This window comes from Protopterus annectens, chromosome 4.part0 (genome assembly GCF_019279795.1).
Source record: "Protopterus annectens isolate FY-2018-M chromosome 4.part0, PAN1.0, whole genome shotgun sequence".
Classification (NCBI taxonomy): domain Eukaryota; kingdom Metazoa; phylum Chordata; order Ceratodontiformes; family Protopteridae; genus Protopterus; species Protopterus annectens.
In genome coordinates, this window is record NC_056733.1 from 336,588,188 (window position 1) to 336,614,297 (window position 26,110).

The window sequence follows — 26,110 nt, forward strand, 5'->3', positions numbered from 1 at the left end:
CCAGCTGTGGTTTGCTGCAAAAAGCAGAAAAATATATATCCTCTCGATAAAATGGCAAAAAGAAGAAAAAATATAATAATCATATTCTGTTAAAATACTGACAGCAGACCTGTTACACATGTTCTGAGTTGCAAGTGCATTTATAAATTATGGAATTCTTTAAAGTTACAACTACAAAAAAAAAATGGTTAACCTCACTCAACACTCTCCTGGATTTTTCTTTTTTTCCAATAGAATTTGAATTTGGACAAAAAAAAAAAAAAGAGAATAATTAATAACTAATGAAATTATATATAGCCACAATATATAGCCACCCAGCACAGGTGTCGCCAGCAATGCAAATGGCAAAATTTGCTGTTTAAGCATATATTAGCAGCTTAGACATTATTAATTAATAATAATAAGAAAAAAAAAAATAAAAAAAAAAATTTGGGGAACAAATCTTATATATTATATTGGTGAGCGGTCCCTATCCATTCTCCTCCTAGGTATTACCATTTTTACATTTTTGGAAAAATTGGATTAGATAGAAAATGAAATAATTATTGGCTTGAATAAATCAACAGTATAAAATTATGACGGAAAACCAGAACATTCTGCCAAATCAAGGACAAATGAAAAGCCACTGTAGTACTTGTGTCTACCTTGGATGGGGGGATACTCTGCACACTTACACTTCATAACTGCTCCTTACCTTGATTGGACACATCCAGAGTCATTACGTGGGGGAGTGGGGTGCAACAAGTATTTATTTATTTATTTATTTATGTATGTCACAATTGGAAATGTCTCTGGCTGATGGTAATAGCCCTGACACATTTGTCATACCTCTTAGCCTCAGAGCAAGAAATCTGGACAAAGCCATAAACAGAAGAGGGACAAAGGCCCAAAAATAAGGACAATTTTTAAATATTGCACTTATAAACTTAGAAAGGTAATAGAATAGTAGGTCTTGCATTAGTATGAATTTTCTGAAGGGTATGAAATCTGAAACTCAAATGTCAACCTAACACCCTAATAGTGGGCAATTTCAACTACCCCACCATTAACTGGGAAAACTACTCATGTACCAACTCTTGTGCTCAACGTTTTCTGGAATTCATAAATTCCAACGCCTTGGATCAACTTATCCACACCCCCAGCAGGGGCAGCAATATCCTAGACCTGGTCATTACCAACATGGGCAACCGGTGTTCCACACCAGAGGTCAATTCCTCATTGGTCAGATCTGACCACACGCAAATCACCCTAGACATCCACATCCCACCCTCACCCCCCATTAGGGAAACCACCATAAAAAATTTCTCCAAAGCCAACTTCACGCTTCTTAAGACAGAAGTGGCAAACTTCACGACATCCATGCTGACAGACAATAGAGGTATGACTGCGGAATCCTATACAATTTCACTTTAAAAGCACTTACACGAGTGCATGGACCATGCAATCCCTAACAGAACCAAGATGCTATCTCCAAAAAAAAGGAAGCCAATTTGGCGGTCCCCTGCCATAAACAAACTTTACAACAGAAGAAATAAACTGTTGCAAAAAAGAGTAAAATCCCATGATTGGAGGAACTCCGTGGTCAGCCTCAGTAAGAAGCTGAGATCCCTCATAAAATCCTCCAAAGCTAGTTACGAAAACAAAATCGCCACTGATTCTAAAGACAACCACAAAGCATTCTATAGCTATGTCAAGAATCTCAATGGCAACACTCAGATCTGCTTTGAGTTACAGCACAATGGCACTAAATATACAGAACCAACTGATATTGCCAACATCCTGGCAGATACGTTCAGTGCTAACTTTACCCCTCTCTCATCCCCTAAAGGGCCCATCTCTATACCAAAAGAATGCAAAGTTCCTGTAATCACGGCTGCACAGGTAAAAAACACACTCTCCAATGACAAGAATACAGCATCCATAGGACCTGACAACATCCCAGGCTTCATTCTACATGAACTACAGAATGAACTGGCACCTCACCTTTGTACCATGTTCAATCATAGCCTCACCTCTGGCTTTGTGCACATTGAATGGCACACAGCAATGGTTATCCCACTCCACAAAGGGTGAGCCACCACAGACCCTGGGAACTACCGCCCCATTAGCCTGACGAGCCTGGTCTGCAAGGCTATGGAACGTATCATCATGGAACTTATAAACAATGACATTGGTAAATCTCCAAACTCTGAACACTACCCAGTTCAGGTTTGTAAAAGGCATATCATGTCTCGTAAACCTGCTAGACTTTTTTGAAGTGGTCACCAAAGCCGTAGATGAGGGTAAGGTGGTTAACACAGCTATTCTAGATCTCGTCAAGCCTTTCAACACCCTTCCCCACTCTGGAATTATAGATAAACTCTCTAAACTAGGTATAAATCCCTATGTCACAAGATGGGTTGCCAACTGGCTCACTGACAGAACCCAAACTGTGAAAGTAGCAGACTCTAAATCCAACTTCAGACCAATGACAAGTGGAGTACCACAGAGTTCAGTCCTAGGTCCTCTCTTGTTTGGTATCTACTTCTCTGAAGTACAGGCTAACACAGAAGGTCTATGGCTAACAAAGTTCGCAGATGACTGCAAACTAGGAGCCATAATCAAAACACCTAACGATGTGGACATCCTACAAAAGGGCCTCACTGAGACAGATGCCTGGTGTCAAAGCCATGGCCTCAAGCTCAACGCCAAAAAGTGCAGTGTCATCCCTTTTGGTAAAAACTCTGTACCCATGAGCTACCACATAGGCAGTAGTCTACTTAACACCGAAAGTGTGATAAGAGACCTTGGGACACAGATGGACAGTAGTCTCTCCTTTGATAGTCACATCGCCACAGTAGTCAGAAAGTCTTTCTACGTGGCACACCTCATACATCGCCACAGTAGTCAGGAAGTCCTTCTACGTGGCACACCTCATCATAAAAGGGTTCTCATCCAGGAAAAAAGAGGTCATTGTTCCCCTCTACATGACACTTATTAGCCCCATTATAGAGTACAACGCCCCTTTTGGGATGTACCTCACAAGACATCTGCAGCAGCTGGAAAGCCCACAGAAGTACCTCACAAAGAGGATTACTGGCCTCAAACAAATGCCCTGCACTGACTGCCTCAAAAAACTCCAGCTTTACTCCGTAGCATATCGCCTACTCCGAGGTGATCTCTGCCTAACATATAAAGCTATGTCAAACCCAGAGCTGTTGGACATGCTACACCTAAAGAAATCCCAATTCCTCCGAGCTACATGCTCTAGGGACCTAAACCTTGTCACCACAATAAACAGGACATGCTGGAGGGATAGATTCCTGTCCCAGAGACTTCTCATACTCTGCAACAGGCTATTCATCTATGTCAAGCAAAGTTCTTCATTAGCACTCTTCAAGAAAAATCTTGAGTGGATAGGAAATAGGAAATACACCCCGGGGATCACTTCTGCATCTCTGCTCGACAGTGGCACAGGAAAATAACTTTCTTGGGTGGTGTAAGCCAGGGAACCTTGTTGGCTAGGCTTATGTAGGCCCTTGGGCCAATAGCCTAGTACCTACCTATGAACCTATGAACATATAAGATCTTAAGAAGCCTAGCTCTGCATTCATGTGGTAATTATTAACACTTACATTTTGTAATATAACTTTCCATTGACAGGCCACATAAATATGAATCTCCAAAGATGGACCCCAGAGTACATGTTGAGTATTTACGTAGCTTCCCTATCCATGAGAGCCCACTGGTACTAAACAATGGGGTGAATTTGTGGTCACCCATCCATTCCTCCAAGTTACATTTGAACAGAGTAAGAGAAGTACTCTGCTTTACGTGGAGTGGAAGCCATTTCCATAAACATGGTATATTCTGTGATGCATACCTGTCCCTCCAACATGCTCTGATAAAGCTTGAAATAGAGATTGTGATCTCTTGAGCAGGTGTTTCTGATACCACTGGACTTCTGAAAATGTGTAACAGGTCTGAAACTCTGTACATGAAGCAGAGGCTGGCCATCAGTAACCTCTATGATACTGAGAAGAGAGGAAAAGGCTTTGAGGCAGTCTACATGTTTTTTTTATGATTTAAACCCTTGATTTTTTTTTCACTTCTGAAGCACTGCATTCATTCCAGCTGTGACATGTGTTTGGACAGGTACATACTGAAAGGAGCATTATACCCAATGAATGGCCTGAAAGATTGCTGGGCATAGACAAACAATTACATCCCTGATCTGGACGCCACACCCCTCAATATTAGCTGTGTGATGAAAAAAGACTCTTACAATAGTGGATACAAGATGAACAGAGAACAGTTCATTGTCAGTATAGATTCCCAGATCTCTAACTAACGGATCAGTTTTGAGGGTGTTGTTAATGGGATACTTACAAAGGATATAATTATACATTTTTTTGCATTTAGTTTCAGACCATTGTTTTCCCAATTTGTTTGGGACAGGTATTCTTGTAGGATCATAGTGTCCTCTGGGGAGTTTATGATGGCACCAAATTTGCAATCATCTGGAAACTTGATCAGCCACGATACCTTAAAATTAGCTTTGACCTCCAAGAAGTAAATACCAAAGAGAAGTTGCCCAAGGACTGGACTCTGGGACACCCCACTAGAGGCAGGTCTTTTGGAGGAGGCTTGTGTTGGTAGACAGTCTACCTCAGTACTGCAGAAAGTCAGGGAAGACTCCTACCAGCAGCCAGTTTCACCACATGGTGCTGAAAACTAACTGTAACTAAATCATCCTCCCCACACAAACAGCACACCTGCAACTTAGAAATTACCCTTGCCTGCTCTGTGTCCTCTCAGGATTCTAGAATGACAAAAAAGATATAAGCAACAATATAATATCAGATACAATTTAAGCCAGACTAAAATTTATCAAAAGGTTTGAGTCTTATAGATGTGATCAATGCCAAACTTCCAAAAGCTCTATATAGTAATCATAATATACTGCCACCCATCTGACTTAGGCCGTATCTGGAAAAAATAATAAAACTATTGCAAAGCATTTTATCTACATCCTGGGCTGCGTATGCATTAGGTTTGAGATTGCACTAACCTGGAAAAACGGTAACCCATTTTTTTCTCTTTCTTTTGGACAGATGTGACCTTGGAGATAGTAAATTTAGATATCCTGAATGTGGAAGCAGTGCCCCAGTATTAACGGGGAGCAAGGAGGTGCACCACTGCAAAAACAATAAAATTTAAATAAGTTAAATGTATACTGTCAGTCTACCAAATGCAGCAAGCTCATCCACTGAAGACCATGGATGGTTCATTCCAGTTCATTTACTCATAGGATCATAGGAAGTTACTAGGCTATTTGCCCTGAGGACCTTATAAGCCTAGCCAAGAGTTTACCCCATGTGTAAACAAGTCAGCACCCAAAGTCTCTGTCCAGCAGGGATACAGGTGGAATCCTAGGGGTGTATTTTCTGTTTCCCATCCAGTTATCCAGGTTGCGCTTAAAAAGGGATAATGAGATACTCTGCTTGATGTGGAGAGAGAGTCTATTCCACAGATGGGGGAGTCTCTGGGACACAAATCTTTCCTGCAAACAAGTCCTATTGATGTCACAGACCAGGTTGAGGTTGCACGTGTGGGTTACTCTAGTGGAGCTTCACTTGTGGATATGCAGCAGTCTCCTCAAGGCGGGGTCTGAGATAGCTTTGTATGCCAGACAGAGGTCACTTCTGAGGAGTCTGTATGAAACTGAGTAGAGGGACAGGGCTTTTAGCCTATCTGTGTAGGGTAGATGTTTGAGGCCCTGGATTCTTCTGGTATGGAACCTCTGTAGTCTCTCCAGCTGCCGCATGTACTTTGCGAAGTACATGCTGAAGGGGGCATTGTACTCAATAAGTGGCATTATAAGGGAAGAATACAGGGATGTTATGACCTCCTTGTCCCTGGACGAGATACCCTTACTTATGAGGTGGGCCATGTAGAAAGCTTTCCGTACAACGGAAGCAACATGGTGATCAAAAGTCAGGTTGCTCTCAACCTGGGTGCCCAAATCCCTCACAACTGATTGCATGATTAGGATGTTATTATTAATGTGATAATATGTGGGGATGTCACTCTCCCCAAACGGGATAATGATGCATTTTTTGGCATTCAGTTTGAGACCATGTTTGTGGCACCAGTCATTTGTTTGGGTGAGACCCTTTTGGAGGACGTCATCACTGGGGAACTGATGACTGTGCCCAGCTTGCAGTGATCTGCAAACTTGGTCAGCCATAGCCCACTGGTTTTGGCCTGCACCTTAGAGAAGTATATCCCAAATAACAGAGGCCCCAAGACTGATCCCTGGGGTATGCCACTGGTTATGTGTCTACTGCTTGTATTTTGATTAGGTGGGTTCTATCAGTTAGCCAGTTTGCTCCCCATCTGGTAACATATGGATTGATGCCTAGTTAAGAGAGTTTATCTATTATGCCTGAGTGGGGAATAGTGTCAAAGGCTTTGGCCAGGTCAAGGTAGGCAGTGTGCACTGTCTTCTCCTTGTTCATGGCTTTGTTGACTGTCTCAAAGAAGTCAACCAGATTTAACAGACATGACCTCCCCTTGACAAAGCCAAACTGTGTGGAGTCGAGTGTGGAGGTTGCCAATGTCCTTGTTAATGAGGTCCATGATAATCCGTTCCATGGACTTGCAGATCAGGTTAGTTAGGCTTATGGGTCTATAATTTCCCAGATCAATGGATGTTCCACCTTTGTGTAAAGGGATGACAGTGGCTATCCTCCACTCAGCCAAGGACTACCAGGGACAAAGCTGGTACTCAGGATTTGGTTGAATAAGGTGCCTAATGATGCTGCAATTTCATGCCTGAGTTCATTTAGGATGCAGCCTGGGATGTTATTGGGTCCCATGGAGGCTGTATTTTTTGCCTGTGAGAGAGCAGTGATGACCTTCTCCTTAGAGATAAGGGGAGTGAACAGGTACTGGGGATGTCCTGATTTACTGATTGGGGGGATGGAGGGTGAAGTTTTCACTGTATCTGTCAGCCAGTAGGTTGGCTATATCTACAGCATTTGGGTATGTGGTGTCCTTGACCAGCAGTTCTGAACAGATCTGGGTGCTTCCTTTGAGACTGCAGACATATGTGAAGAAGGCCTTATGATTGTCTTTAGTAGATGTGGCCAATTTGGACTCGAAGTTGGCTTTAGAGGATTTCACTAGTGTTCTTATTTGCTTGTTCAGGCTAAGGTGACATTGCTTCCAGTTGAGCACCTGCTCCTTCTTGGTCCTGGACAGCAATTTTTTCCTTTTATTATAGAGTTTATTTATTGCAGATGTCCACCACACATTTTTACACTTCCTTGCAGAGGTTGATTTTGTCCTGTCGGGTATTCCTAATTCCATGCATCTATATAAATGCTCGTATAGCGCTTTGGTATAAATTTGGACATTGGTGCCAGTTCCTACAGAGGGGGAGGGGGCTGTGAAGTTGTTTATAGCATCCCACAGGAGGTTATAATCAGCTTTAAAGAAGTTTGTTTGTTTGACCTTAGCTAGAGGGGGGTCAGTTGAGATAGTGACTTTGAAAGTGACTGCTTTATGGTCGGATCTTACCAGCGAGGATGATACTGTGTGGGTGTTAGACTCAACTATTTATTTGACAGCTTGCATACTAATTATATATACAGAAGAAATTAACAATTGTCTACTCTCTACCAATCACTGAATGTTAACCAGCTAAAATAAAAATAAGATTTCTAAATTATAGGCACATAAAATATTCAATGCTGGCAAGGAAGGACAAGCAGTCTTTGACACTCTCCTTTGTTCTAGATGAATGCACGATGTTCTGTAGATTCCCAAAAGCTCTTAGTTATCAACAGACCTTATTAACTGTGAACTCCCTATCAATTCTGTATGTTTGGTAGACAATCTCCCAGATACTCTGCTATAACAAGGTACATGAAACAAAATAAGTAAAAAACAAGCAGAAACAGCGCCAAAACGTCACTAATAAGGAAATCAAACACTGCTTGCACCACGGACTACAAACACAGTAATTTTTAAACATTATAAAATATAAATAAACAAGCACATATATTTTAAAAAACGCATTAAAAATAAAAATTAATAGTATAAATAGAAATAAATCAGAAAAACACATTTTATATCATACAATTAAACAGCTATGAATAAAATTTCATGTTGTATTAACTATGTAAAAAAAAGTTGTTGGAACCCTAAAAATGTTTAAGTAATTTATTAAATTAATTAACTAACTAATGCAGCCTTCCTATTTAATATTTGTTTTATAAATATCATTTTGTTTTTTATTTTATAATGTTTAGATATTAGAATGTTCTAAGGGTTAGGGATGTATTCAACAATAGTTACGGAATAATGTGTGCGTTTCTTTTTAAAAAGTCAATGAAAGGGATGATGTAATTAATTATTTATTAATGAGGGGAGTACATAAGGGTGAACTTAATATTTAGTAGTTGATTCTGATGAAATCCCTGTTGAAGGGAAGAAAGCGCTCAATCCGTGTGTTTTTACTGTGGAACAATAAAATTACTGTTTGTAATCCGTGGTGCAAGGAAGCTACATGAAACAAACAGAATATCTAAGGTATTTATTCGTCTGTGATATAAGCATGATACAAGGAAGGAATAACACCTTGAGAAAGTTGCTTATAACCATATTCAATGCACTGATTTTCAATTAATTTTCCCCTTAAGGCTGCAAGAAGAAAAACTGTATCGGCTTACTAAACTGCTTGCAGATATCATCTCCAGTGAATACAATTCCCCCCGGGAGCCCACGTGGTACTAAAATCTGCAAGCAATTCCAGTTTGCAGATTGCAAGGCCCACAATATCTTAAATTAATTACTTACGTCATTCTGAAGGGCAATCAGCTGACTGTTCTGAGTTATAGAGCTCTGCCTTCTTACGGCTGACACTTCTGCATTAAGATGTTGTAACTCTTTAAGGCACGATTCCCTTTTGCACTCCAGCAGCACCATCTCAGCTCTACAAATGAGTTAAGAAAACTGTTAACGGGGGAGCAGAATTACAAGCACTGCCAACTATGCTGCTTACTTTATTGTTCATTATTTGAGCTTAATCATATTGTTGTGCTACAATTCTTTTACATCCATAGCATGAAATTGCGAAACCCACAACCATTTTGGATTACACATCATTGACCAGAACAGCTCTGCATACCAGTAAGTGTACGAAAGAAAACTGCTTCCTTTGTGCAAACCATGACAGTACCATGATGTTAAATGTTGTAACTAAACATTCTTTTTTGGAGGAAAACCTGCACATTTCAAAAACTTTGATACTATAGCAGAGGCATATTTTATACCATATTGTAGCACTTCAAATCCTCCATTTTCTTCATTTCCATTATGGGCAATATGCCAGTGAATAAAACCTTTTTTATAGTGTCACATGAAAGAAGACACTGAACAAATGTACTGATTCTTACTTTGTAACATATTTCCATTTTTATGATGTATAAATACACTTAATGGTTTTTGTTTTGTTTTTGTTTTTTTTTGATAGTTTTGTCTCCCTTTTCCTTCTGCAACCCTTTGACTATCAGGTAGCCCCCAAAACTATGCCCACTACAATTCCCATACTACAAGACAATATATGACAAAAGATAACCTCTAACATACTACCAAGGCAGTTAATTGCAAATGTTTCCATGCAAAGAAGCAGGTTCTGCCAGACCCGTATACTTCTTAAACAGTTCAAATAGTCCAACCCACAGGAATCCCTAGAGGTCACTGCAAGATGGATTACAGCCCACCACCTAAGAATGATGAGCTCACATCTGTTTTTTTTTTTTTCTCTTCATTTCTTTCCCCTTAGCCTTCTGTCAATTAGTTTCCTAATCCAGTCACTGCCTCAGCCAGCTGACAACTATGCCCTTCTACTGTTCCAGTGGCATATAGTATGCTTTAAGTGTTTTAATTTCTAAAGACTGTGAATGAACTGCAAATATCCAGTGTCAGCGGATCACAGTTCATATGCCCTGATTCAAAGCATGATACAACCCCAACATAGATTTATTTATTAATCTGAACAGTACGGGCGATAATGAGTCAGTAGTACCACATTTAGCTGTTTATTTAATGACTTTGCAGTGGGGAGATGAAGCATTAATTCACAAGTCATGACCTTGCTAAACAACTCCTCTAAATCATTCAGGTATTGATTCTTCAAAACTGGGCACTTACTCAACTTTGGTGTTTCAATACTGATACCTACAAAGAAATGAGTACTTCCCATTTCCACTGTACAGCTGCAAAAGTCAACCTTTACAGGAACTAAATGCTGGTATGTGCTAGTACACTGCCTAAGGGATATGCAAATTTTGTTCAGCCTGATGATTTCTAACACTGCATGACTCATACTGGTGAGCAATATTGTCTCCAAGAAATACATTGCACTTTACTATAGATCCTTCTTCAGCCACTATTCCTGGAGGTAGATGTAACTTAAAGGTGAGGAATAATATTGCATGCAATCCTAAAGAAGGAAATTAAAAGGACATGGTATAATAAGAGCTGCACAGTGAGCCCAAGTTCAGATAAAATGAGTAAGTTAAACTCAAACAAAATCACCTGACATTTTCCCAGTGTAGTAGTTAAATGAACAATACTCCATTGGCTTTTGCTGGGACCATGCATGCTGCTATCATGATTATCCTGTCTCAAACTGTACACTGCAGCAACACAATAGAAATACTGAAAGCACAGATGGAAAGCACATTTTGAAATGCAAATATAAAGTTACATGGCAGAAGATAGTGCTGTGAGAAGGTAATAGTGATACTGGACTATACATACAAGAGGATGAGTAATGGCATTTTCATTGCAGATGAGCTCTCTGCTCATGTCTTAGAAGAAGGCACAGTCCTGGCAATGGGTAATATTTTACCCTTCACCTAGAAGTTGGGAAAGAATTCAATAACTAGCCAGTTATTGACAAATTTTATTTTATTCTTGAATCTAGGTACCTGTTGTCCCATTTGGTGATGTTAATGTGACAGATCTCTAGAGGGAATGTTTGCTTTACAACTGGTTTTGTTTAGGTGAAGATCAAAGACTGCTGTTTCATTTAGAACATGAAAGGCTAAGCTTTGCACTCCAGCAGTACCTTTGTACACCAGAACTAACATCTCAGCCCTGCAAAAGAGTTAGAAAAACTGTTAACAAGGAAACACAAATGCAAGCACTGCCAAGTATGCTACTAGCTATATTATTCATTCTTTGAGTTTATCTTATTGTAATTCTATGATTCATTTATACACACTGAATGAAATTCAAGGATAAAATAAGTAGCTTCAATAACTGGCTAGTAACATTGTGTCATTCTGGGGGATATAGTGTGGGTCTGCATGGAATAAAATGGTTCAAATCCCTGCTTTGCCAGGTATGGTCTGCACTTTCACCCTTCAGTTTTTGCATACTATTACATTTCGTTCCTCTATAGTGTATTTTTTAGGCCTAGTTCCCATGATGGGCATCCCAAAGTAGCAAATTCCAATCTGGATAAAATCTAGGTAGCATTGCTGAATGTTAGGAACCTAAGCAACAAAAACGTTGAACTTGAAGCCTTCTTTACCTTCTTAGACATTAGTATCTGTAAACTATAGAAACTTCTTTCAAGTGCAATGCTAGCACTCACTCTCTTTCATGGTACAATGTCTACCACATGTTCAGATCAAATGACAGCTGCAATGGAGTAGCTATATTTATTCTTTTTTTTTATTAAACATCTTTATTAAATTGTCTCTCAGCAGAATCCATATAATACACATCTGGGACTGGTTGAAGTAAAAAAAATTATCACTTACTAGCCAATTAAAGAACCCCATGTATAACCATTCTGCGCATGAAGAATACCTTAATCAGTTAGAAAAGTTAACTATCAAACCAAATACCCTTCTTATGGGTGACTTCAACTATCCAAATATAAACAGGCAAACATGTATGCCCAGAGATTTCTGGACTTCATAAGTGCCAATATACTTGACCAAATTTTCTTTCCTGCTCATCATAGGTGCTAATATTCTTGATAATGACCTCAAAAATGCCCCCCCTCACTAATGTCACCCTACTTGTTAAGCCCTCCTTTATCAAATTTGAACATCTTGTTGTGATCTTCTCCTGCTTGGCAACCCCTAGTAACTCCTTTATATTCAAGAATTATTCCAAATCAATTACTTACTGTTTACAAAGCACAAATGTCATAGTTTCCCAGCAAATCTTGTATATAAGGTTGCTGCCTATTCCTGTGAATTTTACTCAGTCTCACATTGATGTATTAAGGCATCTGTACCAGTCTGACCTTAGCATAATAACAAATTTAAAACTAAGCCCACGTGGTGGAACTATCATATCTACAAAAATAGTAAGCAAATTGCTCAAATTTACCATTAAGAAATGCAAGGACAATTATAAACTTAAGCTATCGACTAACTCAAAAGAAAACCATCGGGCCATAGAAGAAAGCTTATAATTAACCAAGAATTCTGTACCAAATTTATCTCTAATGGTACCACCTTCTGTGATCCCAATGACACTTCTGATATTCTTGCAAGCAAATTCTCTTCCAACCTCACACCACCTACCCTTCCATCTGTTCCCCTCATTTCCCCTTTCACATCTCCCACCCTGAAAATACTTTGGGCTAAATTCTTTTGCACTATCCAAAACTAAGAATATCAGTTGCATGGATCCTGACAACACTGACTGTCACCCCAGTGTGTGAATAACAGCTGTTGTTGTGCCCTTACATGAAGGTGGCTACTCTACTGATTCTGGAAATTACAGGCTTATTTTTCTCACTAGTTTCATTTGCAAGGTTATGAAATGGATTACAGATGAAGTAAGTAACAATGATATAGGTGACCTCTTGCTTTGTAAAAGGAAGATCATGCCTGGTCAATCAGAAAGAGAATGGGTATACAATCCACACTGCCTGCCTGCCTGGACCTTTTCAAGGCCTTTGGCATTATTCTACATGCTGGGATTACTGACACTCTCTTCTGTTTCAACATTAACCCATACATAGCTCACTGGTTGTATTTCCACTTAAATTTCAAAAATCATCAGGGAATTGGAGATGTTTGTTGACAACAGACTCTCCTTTGACTACATTGCCTTTGTGGTGGTTAAAAATCTTTCAACTTTGCACAGCTTACCCTTTGTGGCATCTCTTCAAGGTCAATAGAAGTTATAGTTCCACTTATTAGACCCATCACGGAGAAGAGCATCCCTCTTGGCATACATCGTATTAAATACCAAAACCAATTCAAGATACTTTGATGTTTCCACACCAGAAAAGATCCTGAGTCTCATTACCGTCAGTAATTCTGACCAAAGAAAAGCCCAGTCCCTCTTCTCACTGTCATACAGACTCCTGAGGGGTGATCCCTGCATAACCTTCCATGCTCTGAATGATCCAGCTCTCCTTGAATTTCTTCACCTAAACAGAACTAGTGGTAAAGCAAACATTAACTCTAGAGATCTAGCACCACTGTCACCAAACTGAGTGGCAGGTACATAACCCAGTGTATTACCCATTTGTTTAATAGGCTGTCCTTAGCTACCAAGTAGAGTATTACCCTACAACCTTTAAAACCAGTCTAGATGACTTGGTGGGTGATTACACATTTTTGCCTGGGATATATGAGGGAAATCTATTTAAATGGAGACACTGTTAGTCTTCCATTAGCACTGGATGATGTATCTCATTTTCCTGATGTTTTTCTTGGACTTAAACATAACATGAACCTTATAAATGTAAGACAAATACATGTGCTATGAATAAGTAGCAGTAGCCAAAGCAAAGACTGGAACAGTGCCTCTTGATTGGAAAACTGAGGTAGTGATCCCCATTTTCAAAATGAGGCACATGAGGCTGTGTTGTCATTTGTAAAGAAATCACAAACTTCAACTTCCCTGAGAAGTACAATGTCAATGTGGCAGGAAATTAGTACCAAAAACTTAACATTATAAAAACTGCTTTACCAAAATTAGTAACCTGTAAGCCTTTAATCTTCATTACTCCAAATGAAAATCAAATTGCTCGGACTACAGAAGTACCTACAGATTATCCGAGACCCCAACCTGTCATTTAAAGCTCACGCTGACATGAGAGTGAGTAAAGTGGGTTGTTAATGAAAAGCTTCTTATTCAACAGCCTGCCACCTTAATTGTTTGGCATGCATGTGCAGTCAATGACTTCATTCCTTTTATGAAATACACACTTCCCAAAACACATACAAAAGGCAACCCATTACAAACAGCATTTATTCTCTCAGTCTTCCAAGTGAATATTTTATTTTATTTTATTTTACATTTGTTGACCGGGCTAGTCTAACTGGATATATTTCCATTTTCAGTAGAGGCTCGGGAAAGAAAAAGTAGAGTAGAAATTTAATTAAAAAATTTGAAATAAAAATACGTGCAATAAATCATGGATGATATATAGTAAAAAAGTAGTTAAGTAATGATATTAGAAAGAAGAAAATAAAAAAAATAAAAAAGAACATATACATACATATATATAAAGTTAAAATATATTGTAAATAATTTTAATTACAAAAAGTGAAGAAAGGAATGAACATAAAAAAGAAAAAAAAGTTTGTGATTAACAACAGTACAAAATCCAGTCTGTTCCATTGTGTTCACCAATATACTGCATCTCTCACACAAATAAATTTGCTACCAGTCACTGCTCATCTACCTTGCTGTTTTCTACATTCACCTTTAACCTTTTCTATGAAAAATACTGTCTCACCCTGAAAAAACAAATTTATAATCAGCACCGCCCCATATAGCATTTATACACAAGAAGACAACAGCTTGACTTTTCAAATATATTCATCCATCCATTGGTGCAGGTACTGGTGAAAGGAGTTATTGTAAGATTGTGCTAGCCAGCTAGAACCACCTCCCACAGAATCTTAGGAAAATAAGAATCTGCAATAAATTCATAAAAATATGTCTAAAAATGACCTGTCACTGCACTTGTTTCATGAAAAGGAGATAGTTTTATGCAGAATGAGAAGGAGATATCAGCCCAAATATTACTGCACTAAACATAAAGTGTATAACTCCAAAGTAATTATTAAATGTAGATAGTCACATTTGGCTATAAGTAAATATATTTCACTTGTTTCTTTATTTTCCCTAAACAATGTTAATAAGCTTATATTTTGCCTTCAGGTATATATCCCAAGGTCCAGTAGCCATATGTTAGGTACTCCATTTTTTTAATTCTGTTGTCACACTGTATATTATGTTTTGTAAATGGCTCCTGAGTATTTTTGCAACTGCCACTGTTCTAAGTTGTGGTTGAAAAGCATACAAGGTCCAGGTCACATACCTAATTAACAAACAAATAAATACGAAAATACATAAATAAAAGACAGACTGAGATGAACAGTCAAGCCACTGATTAATGCAGAGCAACACAGACTCAGTCATGTTCACAGAACAATGGAGCAACCTTTTGTTTTTGCAGTCACTGGAATGGTAATAGGGTTTGAAATATTATCTACAATAGATTTTGTGGACCAGAGGAGGAAGAGGAGGAGGTATATGACTGCATACCTTGCAATATCTTGTAATATTTTCACTACAGTAAGCAGTCCCTGGGCCAATGTATCTCAGTCCTTGTGTCTGAGGATATATATGTATGCCTGCATTCTTGGCATTTAGTTGATTACGTTGAAGGTAGGTGTAGGACTCCAACTAGGGTGTGCCTTGTCTCCATTACTCGTTGTAATACATTTTCATGTACGGGATATCAAAACATAGAAAGCTGTGGAGAGTATCAATTTGGGGACATGACGGTTACATATTTGCTGTTTACAGAAAACACTGACCACAGCATCAGGTGTCTCTGATCTCTATGTACTGCATGCATTGGAGGGATTTGCTGCTGAGTTTGAAGCTGCAGGGATGAAACTCACTACCTCCAATCATAGATCATAGTTTTCTTCAGGGAAAACAGGGACTGCTGTCTGCAGGTGTTGGAGAGCAGGTACCTCACATGGAGGACTTTATGTATTTGAAATTCTTGCTCATTGGTGAAAGCAGAAAGAATCAGAAGAGTGGCATGTAGATGGGGGCAGTGGTAGCAGTACTGCAGGCTCTGTCTTTTCCAAGGTGATGTCTATCAGTCAATCTAAGTCATCATCATTAACTGTCATGTACTTTAGGTAGTGATTGAAATAATGACAACATGGACACAAGCACCAGAAATGACATTCTTTCACAGAATATATGGGTCACTCTCTCTGTGACAGAATGAGGTCCTCTGTCCAGGAGGAAACTGGATTGCAGCTGTTGCTCCTCCATGTTGAAAGAAGTCAACTGAGGTAGTCTGGGCACCTTGTAAAGATGCATCCAGCTGCCTCCCATCACAGTCGTAATAGATGCGGCATCCTGGAAGGAGGCCTCCAGGCATTCCCAAGACATGCTGAAGGGATTGTATCCTTTGGCTTGTTTGGAAAAGATTGTAGATCCCACAGGATGAGCTAGAAATTGTTGCTGGGGATAGGAAAATATCTACTGTTTTCAGAATTCCATCACTATGAACAGTATCAGCACAAAATTAATGGATGGATGCATGCATGGAGTGAAGATGATAGTGAAGCTGCAATACACATTCAGGAAAGGATTAACTGTGGTGAAAGAAAAGGTGGTAGTTGAGGGTACAAAATGAAAGTCAGAGATGATTGCTTTAGTATTAGAAGGTAAAGAGTGAGGCTCCTAGAGGATGGTTACTGTGTAATGGCCACATGACCCTAGTGAGCAGAAGAATAAGGGACATATGAACAGAAATAGAGGTTGAGCAATACTGAGGAGAAATACAATTGTGGGAACTTAAATATTCCACCCATATATTGGCAGTTGTCCACATAGGGTTTAGGAGGGAAAAGGAAATGGCAAAAGCCCTGCCAGGAAACACAATTAATTCTAATATATAATTTCAAGAGAAAAATAAATGGAAGTAAGATACAAAAAGCCACTGGCAAATACTCACCATTCAATAATGTCATTCACCTTCAATAGAATGAAACTTGAGGGGACTTTAAGAATGCAGATTTGACATTATAACTATGGAATTTAGTATATTATAAAGCAAGCTGTCAGTAACACAGATGGCTGGTAGTATGTAGTACAAAAGAACATGTGCAGAGATGCATTAATTCTGGAGTGTTAAGTGGAATGATGGTCTGTATTAAAAGAAGGTGGCATGGGAAAAGGAATGCAATAGCATCATTAAAGAAAATGGTAATACATGCTGTTCATTTATTTATTCATTCTTTGTTTGCCAAGTAAGCAAACTGGTCCTAGGACCCTTTTCAGTCATGGTCCAGGTGCCTAAACACAAATGTTTACAAAATGTAACAACATGGCACACTACAACACAAGAATCACATTATTAATATTGATAAGTGTAAGTCTTCTTCTTCTTCTTCTTCTGGCTTTTTCCAAGTTAGGGGTCACCATAGTGGATCACCTGTCCCCTCATGATTGGCAGTGGAGTTTTACAGTGTCAAGTTGCCAGCCCAGCACCCAACCTTCCACAGAAGGCACACACATGCACGCACTCACGCCAAGGGCCAGTTTAGAGTGTCCAATCCACCTACAGCATGTCTTTGGGATGTGGGAAGAAACCGGAGCAAATAAATAAAGTAAAATGCACTGCAAACTGAATTCAAGTGAAAGATGTAAAATAGAATGTGGGAGCATGGAGGAAAAAAGGCATATAATGTAGTCAGAAAACAGTAGCTAACATCATTTAAGACAGATCTTTGGAAAAAATTGAACAGATTCTATGAATGAGTTCCTGTAGATTAATACATATATTACAGGTTCGTAGGTTCATAGGAGGTTGCTAGGCTAATGGCCCTGGAGCCCTTACATGCCTAGACATATTTATCCCTAGTTGCCCCAAATGTCAGTGTTTATGTGAGTGAAGCTCACAATGATAAGGGTCTATGGCAGTTAATACTGACTTTCTCTGTCCAGGAGGGACATGGGCACCACCCCAGAAGTGAATCTGCGGTCACCCATCCATTTGAGTTTGAAAAGGGTCGGGGGGGCTCTGCTTCACATGAACTGGAGGCTTGCTCCAGAGGAGTGGCAGTCTCTGGGAGATGTATCTATCTCTCTAGCATGACCTGTTCATGTCAGAGGCTAGGTTAATATCCCTGGAATGAGAGACCCTTCTGCAGTCTGATTTATGAATGTGTAGCATTTTCATCAGGCCCAGGTCAGGGACTGCCCTGTAAGCCTGGTGTTAGAGTATGCTCAACAAGGTATTAAGGTTGAAAGTAATTCTGTTACAAATATGCAACATAAATAAGGTATAAAATAAAGCTTGCTTAAATGTAGAAATAGAGTTTAGCAATATGTGATTAGCATCCATACTAAATGACTGTGGCTTGGAAAATAAGGAATTTGGTTAATGGACATGTTTTCCTAAATGTATGCATTTCACACTGTCAGAAGAAAGCTGGCCTCTTACAGACTTAGCAAAAATTTAAAGAACAGGATGTATGCATTTCACATTGGCAGTAAGAAAGCTAACCTATTTCTTAAAGACCGGACAACAGGAAAACAATCCGTACATGTTTCTATTATATGACACTGTTAAGCAAGGAAGTTTGAATGGTGCTTTTATCAAGTCAGCATTTGCACAAGATGGTTCCTTAAAAGACAATATCAGTATTATTTCTCTACAGGATGAAAACATATTTTTCTGCAACCACCAGCAAACAGATGTTTTCATACAAAGACCAAAATAGAATTCCAATGAGAAAAACAAGATGTAAAACCACTATAAAGAGACTATAGCAAATGAAATTGTTAGTAGAAGTATTTTGTACAGGAAAGTTATCATTGGCTAGGCTTACTTAGGCCCTTGGGTCGATAGCCTAGTACCTACCTATGAACCTATACACCCCAGGGATCACTTTTGTGGCTCTGCTCAACAGGGGCACAGGAAATTAACTTTCTTGGGTGGTGTAAGTCAGTGAACCTTGTTGGCTAGGCTTACTTAGGCCTTTAGGCCGATAGCCTAGTACCTACCTATGAACCTATTTACGCTGAACGAGAAGTAAAAAGTGGTACAGTGTAACTAAAGCTGCAACAGTGGTACGTGTGGTTTGTTATATAAAAAGTTATTTATTAATTACTGCATCATTGTATAAATGACAGTTTGGTGCTGCATCAGTGTATAGTCTACAAGTTTCTGTGGGCAACAGACTGTGAATGCAATGATAACTAAACTTTGATTTCAGCAGAATCCAGCCAGCAAGACCTTAGTGTCTTAAGAAGACTTCGGATCCATCACAGTAAGCTGCACCTTAATAATTAATTTTTCAATGGCGAGCCTACCTGCATTCGAACACAGAGGGAGTGGTAAGACCTGCAGAGGTCACTTCAGTCAAATTGCAGTAACTAACATTTGTACATATGTGTAAATTCTAAACAGAAGTATTCCAGTTTATGCAGCTTGCAGTAGTAAAGCTTCTCAGCCGTCTGAATCCAGATTAAGAAGGCAGTGCAGAAAAGTCATAGTGCCATAAATTCTCCAGGAAAAGTGAACACCAAATTTTCACAGCATCTTGCTGCCCGCTGTGTTTCACCAGCTTCTCTAGTGACTCTGAAAAATTTCCAGACATCTGCAACAACAGCCTGATCACCTGTTTTCTTGCTAAGTGGTAAGACCTTTTTGTGAGTCACATTTTTAGTATGGATGCTATTAGACAGAATTCAAGCAGGTTTAAACCAAGCTTTTCTCTTAATGTAGCAGAACAACTAGATAAAATATGGAGTAAACTGCAATGTTGGTATACACAGCACATTAGTAAATGTAAAACCTTATTAGGGCAAGTTGATAGTAAGACATTATGCAAATGGATTACAATATTTGACTTGTATCTCAAAGAAAACCATGTGGGGTATGACAAATGTTTATTCTGTAAATCATATGAAACTGCTTACTCTGTACAATCTCATAAAAAGTATTGCATGCCATTATTCAAAAGTTAGACTGTACAGACAAAGTTAATATGCTTACATTATATTCAGATGTTGAACAGTTATGTCCTGTCACCAAATGTAAAGGGTTTATTTCAGAGTTACAACAGGAGTCAAATCAATTACTGACAGAACCTCCAGTACATCTTGTTACAAAATAATGTAATAAACATCTAAAAGACAGACACAATGAGTTCAGGAAGTTTAGACAAGTTATACAAACATTTTTACAAAAGTGCATAGGAGTTTTAGATTCAGCAGAACAGGTAACTGCAAAATGTAAGAAAGACTGTGCAACATTACAGAAAACTCTTGAAGAGCAATTACAGGATAAAGAAAATAAATTAGCTGAACTGACAGAGACCAACTTCCTGCATACAACAGCTGAGATTAAAAACATTGCAAAAGTGCAGGAAACTACAGCTGATCTGTAAAAAAGAGATATATTTTATATGTGTGTGTTTTAAAAATGGTTAAGCATACATGACAGGATCTGATGTATCGACAAATCATTCCCAAATGTTTTACTTTCATTCAATTAAAGCAAGATATTTATCAGTACTACAGTAAAGTAAAGCATATGACTGCCATTCTCATAGCGCAGTCAAAAGGTAAACAAAACAGTTCTTCTGCATAAAATTAAATGAAAGTAATTAATAACAGCAAAAATCTAAAGTCACAAGACTGACATGTATGTATTTTCTTTTCATCTAAAGTACATCTGTTTATAATGCACATGAGAAAAGGCATACAACAGCAAATGTAAATCATGTAACTATAAACATGTGTGAGTTAAGCTAATATCTATTTTATTTATTTTTTTACAATTTTTTTTTATAATTGTATAGTAACACCACACCAAACAGTTAAAGTTCTGAATTAAAAAAAAAAAGAAATAAAATCACAGATGGTATTAGTCAAGCAGTCTTTATAAAATAAATGACAGGGCAGTTAAATAAATAAAAAAAATATTGAAATCCAAGTTACAAAAATATGTAAAGGAAAAATGCTAAAAGGGTTAACTATAGTTTACAAAGTCTGAAATGTGAGCTCAGACCTTCGCAGACTAGATAAATAGTTAAAGGAAATATTGAGCAGATAAGGTAAAAAACAGGACTGATTGCCAGACAACAGACTTGAGTTTTTTTAATACATTATTGTTATTAAAACATAATTGTTAAATGTTTACATGCAACACTATTTGGTAATTATAATAAAACATCACAATTGTGCATACCTGTCACCGATAATCTGTTTGCAGGTAAATGTTAAAAGTAAAAAAACCTCAGATACATCAAGTATAGCCAGCAAATGGGCCATAATATACATACGATTCAAATCAATTACGCAGGAGGGTATAAATACCTACTAGTAGTAGTAAACAGGAAAAGCTTTATAAAAAAATTATCAAATCAGACAAAGGTCTATAATTTGTTAGTAGCCTAATAAAGCAATTGTATAACCAAAGTGTTGGGCTGGCATACATTCTAGTCTCACAGCATAAAGCAAATAAACAATACTGCAGTACTACAAGGGGAGGGATACTTTCTCAGTTTTATACTGACTGTGTGAGCAGTACTGCAAAAGGGTCTAAAATAGAGCTGCAGGAAGAGAAATAATATCTCATTCCTTCTTGGCAATACTCATTTAGGGAGAGGGAAAAATAGGTATTAGTGCATTAGAAATACTGGTAAACAGATTAAACCTGACAGGATAAGATATTTTACAAGTTTTTAATAGCTATCATGCTAGTATTCTTTAGTATTAAATTGTATTTACAACCTGTTAAACTGCAAAACTATACAAGAGATGGCTTAAAATTGCTTTATTAAAGCTATACAAGAGAGTAAAGATATGTAAAAATTGAGCAAGACTGGTCATTATTTTTAATATACTTTTGGCAAGACAATGTTGGTATGCAAAAAGCATGAATGCTTCTAATTGCTGGGTATGTAGTTGCTTCTGGTGGTAATTCCACTAAATACTTCTAAAGAGACATAAGAATTTTCCAAGATTGTGCTTGATGTTAATGTTACTAAATTTGTAGATTGGACTAAATGTACTTTACAGTCTTTGTATGTACAATTACAAAATAATTCAATACAAATGAAATTTAAAAAAAATGGGTCCAGGATACCTACTAGATTAAAATGCTTGAGTAGCAGACAGTCTGTGTAGATATACTGTATAGAACACATTGTAAACTAACAAGTTCAAACGTAATTTGTCAAGTTGTAATTTTATTACTAATTGTAATTTTATCACCAGTTTTGGACCATCATTTTATCAGTACCAGTATTGGTTACCCCAGTTAGAGGAAAATTATATTAAAATATTGTACTAGTACAGCTAATGGATTTATATGTACATAGCATTCTTTAGTGCATAAATCATGTTTTTTTTAAATCCTCAAGTATTAAATATACTGAAATAATTACATTCAAATATTTATTATCTAATTCAAGTTCAGTACTTTACCAAGGTGTTTAATATGTTCACTTCACTGTCAACCAAGGTGTTAATGGGCAGTTCAGAAATATGACCATAATGTTATGGTTAAATGACATTGAAACTGTATATTTTCACCAGTGTATGAATGCTTGCAGTGGCACATAGTTTTTGCCTCTTATAGATATTAGTCTATTTATAATCTTTTGGTATAAAATGATTAATAAAAGTCAATAGTTAATTCAACGGTTGCAAAAAGTTAATAAAACAGTTCTAACTCATAAATTAAATTTTGTGATTGCAAAAGAATAAATCAATCAAGTTAAAAAATAAAACTAAAGCAGATACAGCTCATAACTTATAAAATATTTTCACAAAATGGTCTGCAAAAGAAAAATTTGTTAAATACATTCAGTTTTAGCAGTAATACTTGATATCATTGTATTAACTATGTAAAATTGCATTTTGACTTGTTGTATCAAAAGAAGACTAAAGGTTTTCTTTCTTAATATGTTTTCTATATAATCTGATCAAAAATACATATCAGGATAACGTGTTTTGAGTATGTTTTAAAATAAAAAAAGAGGGAATTGTTAGAGTATGCTCAACAAGGTATTAAGGTTGAAAGTAATTCTGTTACCTCTATGCAACATAAAGTATAAAATAAAGCTTGCTTAAATGTAGAAATAGAGTTTAGCAATATGTGATTAGCATCCATACTAAATGACTGTGGCTTGGAAAATGAGGAATTTGCTTAATGGACATGTTTGTCCTACAAAATTAGCAAGAATGTATGCATTTCACACTGTCATCAAGAAAGCTGGCCTCTTACAGACTTGGCAAAAATGTAAAGAACAGGATGAATGCATTTCACATCGTCAGTAAGAATGCTAACCTGCTTCTTAAAGACTGGACAACAGGAAAATAATCTGTACATGTTTCTATCATATAACACTGTTAAGCAAGGAAGTTTGAATGGTGCTTTTATCAAGTCAGGATTTGCACAAGATGGTTCCTTAAAAGACAATATCAGTATTATTTCTTTACAGGATGAAAACATATTTTTCTGCAAACACCAGCAAACAGATGTTTTCATACAAAGACCAAAATAGAATTCCAAGGAGAAAAACAGGATGTAAAACCACTATAAAGAGATTAAAGCAAATGAAATTGTTAGGAGAAGTATTTTGCACAGGAATGTTATCATTTATGCTGAACGAGAAGTAAAAAGTGGTAGTGTAACTAAAGTTGCAACAGTAGTATGTGTGGTTTGTTATATAAAAAACTATTTATTAATTACTGCAACAGAGTATAAGTGAGAGTTTGGTGCTGCATCAGTGTATATTCTGCAAGTTTCTGTGGGCAACAGACTGTGAATGCAATGATAACTAGACTTTGATTGCAACAGAATCCAGCCAGCAAGACTTTAGTGTCTTAAGAAGACTTTGGATCCATCACAGTAAGCAGCACCCTTGATAATTCATTTTTCACCAGGCACAGGTCACCCCTTAGCAACCTGTAGTGCTTTCAGTCTTTCCGTGTAAGACTTGCTTTGTGTACCCTGTAATTTCTTAGTGAGAAACCTCTGTGGTCTCTCGAATTGTTGCAGGTGTCTGGTGAGGTACATGCAAAAGGGAGCATTGTACTCAATTACTGGTCTGACAAGAGCTGCTTATAATGGAAATATAACATCCTTAGATCTAGATGTGATGCCTTTAGTTATAAGATAGGCCACATAGGATTTCCTTACTACTATGGTTATGTGGTGGTCAAAATTCAGATTGCTATCAACCTAGGCACCCAGATCATTTACCACTGGGGCTACACTTAGGGGGTGCTGCCTATAATGTAATTAGCAAGGATGTAAGCTTTCCCTAAGGGAATAATAGTGCATTTAGCTTTAATCCTTGGCTTTGGCACCAACCATTTGCCTGCGTTAACCCTGTCTGCAGTATATTAGCATAGTTAGGGGACTCAGTGATTGCTCCCAATTTGTAATCGTCAACGAACTTGGTCAGCCACAGGTCATTCAAGTTTGCCTGAATGTCTGAGAAAAAAATTTTGAACAGTAAGGGGCCCAGCATAGAACCCTGTGGTATGCCACTGGTGACTGGTCTTTTGCTAAAGGTGAAGTCACCCATGTTGACAGTATGTGTCCTGTCAGTGAGCCAGTTGGCTATCCATCTGGTGATGTAGGGGTTAATTCCCAATTGGGAGAGTTTCTCTATAATACCTGAGTGGGGGATTGCATCAAATGACATTGGTAGGTCAAAATAGGTGGTATGCACTGTCTTTGCTTCATCCAGGGCCTGGATGACTTTCTCGAATAAGTCAACCATGTTTAACAGGCATGCTCTACCTTTAACAAATTCTAACTGTGTTGGGTACAGAGTTTATAGATTAACTATATCCTTATTAATAAGGTCCAAAATTATTTTTCCATGTCCTTGCAGATTAGGCTTCTCAAGCTTGTGGGCCTATAATTCCCAGGGCAGAAGGATTACTGCTGATGTCCTCCATTCCACTAGAACATAGCCAGTATGCAGTCCGTGGTTAAACAGGGATCCAAATGAGTCTGCTAGGTCATGTTTTAAGTTGTTTAAAACGCAACATGAGATGTTGTCTGTTCTCACTGATGCCATGTTTTTGACCTTGGAGAGCATCAAGATGACCTGCTCTCTTGAAATAATAGACTGAGGAATGGTGGCAGGTATACTTAGGTAGCAAATAGCAAATTCCCACCTTATCTCCACCCTACTTTATGCCTCTCCAATATATACCAACCTAAGGCAATGCGATCTAAACAAGCTAGAGACCTGCTACAACAAAATCGCCAAATTCACCACAGGGGCATCCTACCGTAGTCACCACTGTCTCTCACTTGCTGAACTGGGCTGGCTTGAACACCCTCACCTCCTTCAATGGTATCAACTCTCACTCACCCAAAAACTAGTAAACTATCCACTAAATGTCCCATCCATCCAGAATCTACTCCAACCCTATCGCACCACCAGACCACTAGGATCCAGCAACAAAAATCACTTGCAGATCACTAAAGCCAATAACTCTGCTGGTGAAGCACTATTCTCTTGCACCATAGCCAAATTATGGAACTCCCTCCCACCCACAATTACCTCCATACCATCATGCACCACTTCAAAACTTTACTAAAAGAGCAACTAAACTCATGCTGGCTATGCCCTTGCAACTCCCACTCTTAATATCATCCACCCCATCCAACCACTACCTTTCTTTCCACTCCACTAACTACCTTGATTATAGCAAGCTCAGATGCTCATAAGCCTAGTACTTATTATACAGCAGGAACTTCTTCTTGTAACATTTGTTAATGTCTGTTATGTACTTCACAGATAAAGATTCTAGTTGTCTACTGATGTACTATGTTCTTCATCTGTAAATATGTTGTACATAATTGCTATGTTAAATTATTAATTGCTATGTAACCCAATGTAACTACTGTCTGTTTATTTTAACTGTGGGGCTTTTCTCCCTGGGCCTCCGCTGAAAATGGACCTATGTCCAGTCGGACACTCCCTGTCAACAAATGTAAATAAATACTTTGGGGGGGTGACTGGACAGGTATATAAATACAGTCTTTTTACATATT

At 38.0% G+C, this 26,110-nt stretch overlaps 1 protein-coding gene across 1 annotated transcript in view; it reads right to left on the reverse strand.

Moving 5' to 3' along the window:
• Positions 1-26,110, reverse strand: part of LOC122800252 (protein Daple-like) — a 475,569-nt gene that overhangs the window by 255,823 nt on the left and 193,636 nt on the right. Inside the window, exon 9 of the mRNA XM_044069743.1 lies at positions 8,845-8,980. Coding sequence (XP_043925678.1) covers positions 8,845-8,980 — 136 coding nt within the window. The remainder of the gene's footprint in view (positions 1-8,844; positions 8,981-26,110) is intronic.